Source organism: Montipora foliosa, chromosome 2, assembly GCF_036669935.1.
Source record: "Montipora foliosa isolate CH-2021 chromosome 2, ASM3666993v2, whole genome shotgun sequence".
Taxonomy (NCBI): domain Eukaryota; kingdom Metazoa; phylum Cnidaria; class Anthozoa; order Scleractinia; family Acroporidae; genus Montipora; species Montipora foliosa.
In genome coordinates, this window is record NC_090870.1 from 27,199,004 (window position 1) to 27,201,503 (window position 2,500).

General features: G+C 38.0%; 1 protein-coding gene across 1 annotated transcript in view; it reads right to left on the reverse strand.

Moving 5' to 3' along the window:
* LOC137992771 (AP-3 complex subunit beta-2-like) overlaps positions 1-2,500 on the reverse strand; it is a 57,296-nt gene that overhangs the window by 20,935 nt on the left and 33,861 nt on the right. Inside the window, exons 13-16 of the mRNA XM_068838286.1 lie at positions 1,996-2,058; positions 1,082-1,214; positions 326-378; positions 106-162 (exon numbers count right to left, since the gene is read on the reverse strand). Of these exons, the coding sequence (XP_068694387.1) occupies positions 106-162; positions 326-378; positions 1,082-1,214; positions 1,996-2,058 (306 nt within the window). The remainder of the gene's footprint in view (positions 1-105; positions 163-325; positions 379-1,081; positions 1,215-1,995; positions 2,059-2,500) is intronic.

Below are 2,500 nucleotides of genomic sequence, written 5' to 3' on the forward strand. Positions count from 1 at the left end.
CTCAGCAGGGCTCTTACTTAATTTACAGGGAAGATTCTCGCAGCAGATACACGTAAAATTATTTCATCACAGCTGTCACAAGTTGATGACTTATACTGTACTGACCATAATTGAATCCACTAACTTCGCCATATGCATGATTATCTCTGAATTCCCCTTTGGCTGCAAAGATAAAATGGCCACTGGTAGTTACATGACTGTACAGTATATACCTACATATACGCAAAGGTTGATCAACTGCTGGTGCTCTGTGATTTAATAGTAATATAATAGCTTACAAAAATTAATATTCAACCATTGTAATATTCAAGATGGATAACCTTACCTTAAGCTGCAGGAGTTTTTTTATGACTACAACACTCTCTGCAACAACTACCTCTGTTGATAACAAAATGAAGCAAAGCGGGAGGAACCATTACAATCACATCCTTCTCTTAAACAAAAATAACAATGCAAGTATAAACTTTAATTAAGGTATCATCAAGTTTGTCTTCACATTAAAATTAATACATTTTAAGCAGTTCCCCAAAACGGAAGATAACTTCTGCAATGCATTGTTGCATTATTAAAGGAGAAAAGGATCAATGAAAGTTTTAAAACCCAGATTCTGAAATAATAATTAGGGTTGGCAAAATGGTGAGAGCAAATGTCTTTGACTAATGTGCCCCAGGTTAGTTTAACTAGGCTTGGCATGATGAGTGGATCTATACTCTTACCAGAGGAAGGACAATCTGGTTTTCCCCTAATGCAAAAAACACATCTTGATTTTTTTATTTTTTGCCTTAATTTGATTAAAACGTTTTAGCATTCTCTCTCCTTAACTGCCCTCTTTCTTTGCTCCACTGATGAGTGGTGTGAACTGTGCCTAGATTGAGAGGAAGACTAGACAGGACACATGTAGCCCTAGGGTACTTTGGACATGCACCTTCCGGTGTTTGTGTTTGTGCATTTGAGCTGGGGGTGTACAGGTGTATCTTCACGGCTCTTCAACTACCGGTAAGCGAACTGAGGTTGCCTGTCTATGCTTAACCCACATACAATGTCACAGACAATACATAATACGTTATGATACATTTCTTACCATCTCTATTAGACAGAAGTCTGACCAAGCCTGCCAGACAGGTGTCCGTCACCTCTGAAATATTGGAGGCACAGCGCCCAATAGCTTGAATAGTGGAAGCCACAAACTGCTTGTCAGAACTGGAAATATAGCTCTAAAAAAACATTTTAAAAATTTACCAAGGCTCAACAATAAACATTTGAATTTCACTACGATTGCTTCTCCTTGTTAATTTTTATTCCCCAGAGCCTCCAAGTAATGATTACTGTTTAAAATGTTCAATCTTAATATCTTGAACTAAGCTTAGGAATTTTTGAACTCTCATTCCAGAAAGACTGATCAAAATGATCTCTCAACATGATTTTTCATTAGAATTATAATGGTTATAAAATGAATGGGCTTTTAAAATCTGGTTAAAGAAGTGCCATAGTTACTATTATAAAGGTGCACAAGCAAGGGTTGAATTTATTGCATTCAAAATGATCAAGATCTACATCTACAGATTTCAGCACTTGGCAAAGTCCTTTTTTCTTTGTTTCTTAAGTGGCCTCATACACCACACGCCCTTTTTAGAGACATCACCCCCAAGCCAGCCATTTCCACTGGAGAGAACAGGACAACCACAACATCAGGGACTTCATCTCTTACTCTTCTCGAATAGTGTGTGGGTTCTTTAACGTCCCACAGGGAGCTTACATACCAGACATTTGTGAGACAGGGCCTACGCTTTGACTTGAAAGTCTAACCATTTGCAGATCAAATTACAAAGGCAGCCCTTTTTCCTCAGTTATTTTAAGATCCTGAGTGTTGATCCGGCCAGGGTTCGAACCCGTGACCTCCTGCGTGACAGCCTGATGCTCAACCAACAGAGCCACAGGTGCGTGGTCAAAGATAAAATTGAATTTTTGACCATTACGAACTTCAGACACTTTTACCTGAAATTCTCTGAGTATTGTCCCAATGGTGGTCTCCCCTGCAATGTTTGTCATAATTTCAAGCTGATGAAAAGAGACAATCGAGAAAGTGGAGAATATCATCCATTCCTTCATTAATGTATTAACAGGGTTGTAAAAGAGACAAAATAATAAGGAGTACCCATGGGTTGTACAACGTGAACACGACAGAATAATCACAGAATACTTGTAATAGTGCCAGGTTATATTTTGGAGTGATGTTTTTGTTGACATTGTCATTATTTTATTTATTTATTTACTTATTTTTCGTGGCATATCTGTAGACTAGCTAATTAGCTAAGAACATTGACTGTGTTAACTAAAGGTTATTGTATCGTACATATTGTATTGCTGTCCTTGCTTACACCCCCTAATATTATTGTTATGACGTAGTAGTACAGTGTAGAATGAACTCTTCATCAGCTATGGTTTAGCAGATGATTATTACTGGGTTGCCAGTATGGCAATCCCAGTCGGAAAGTGGGTG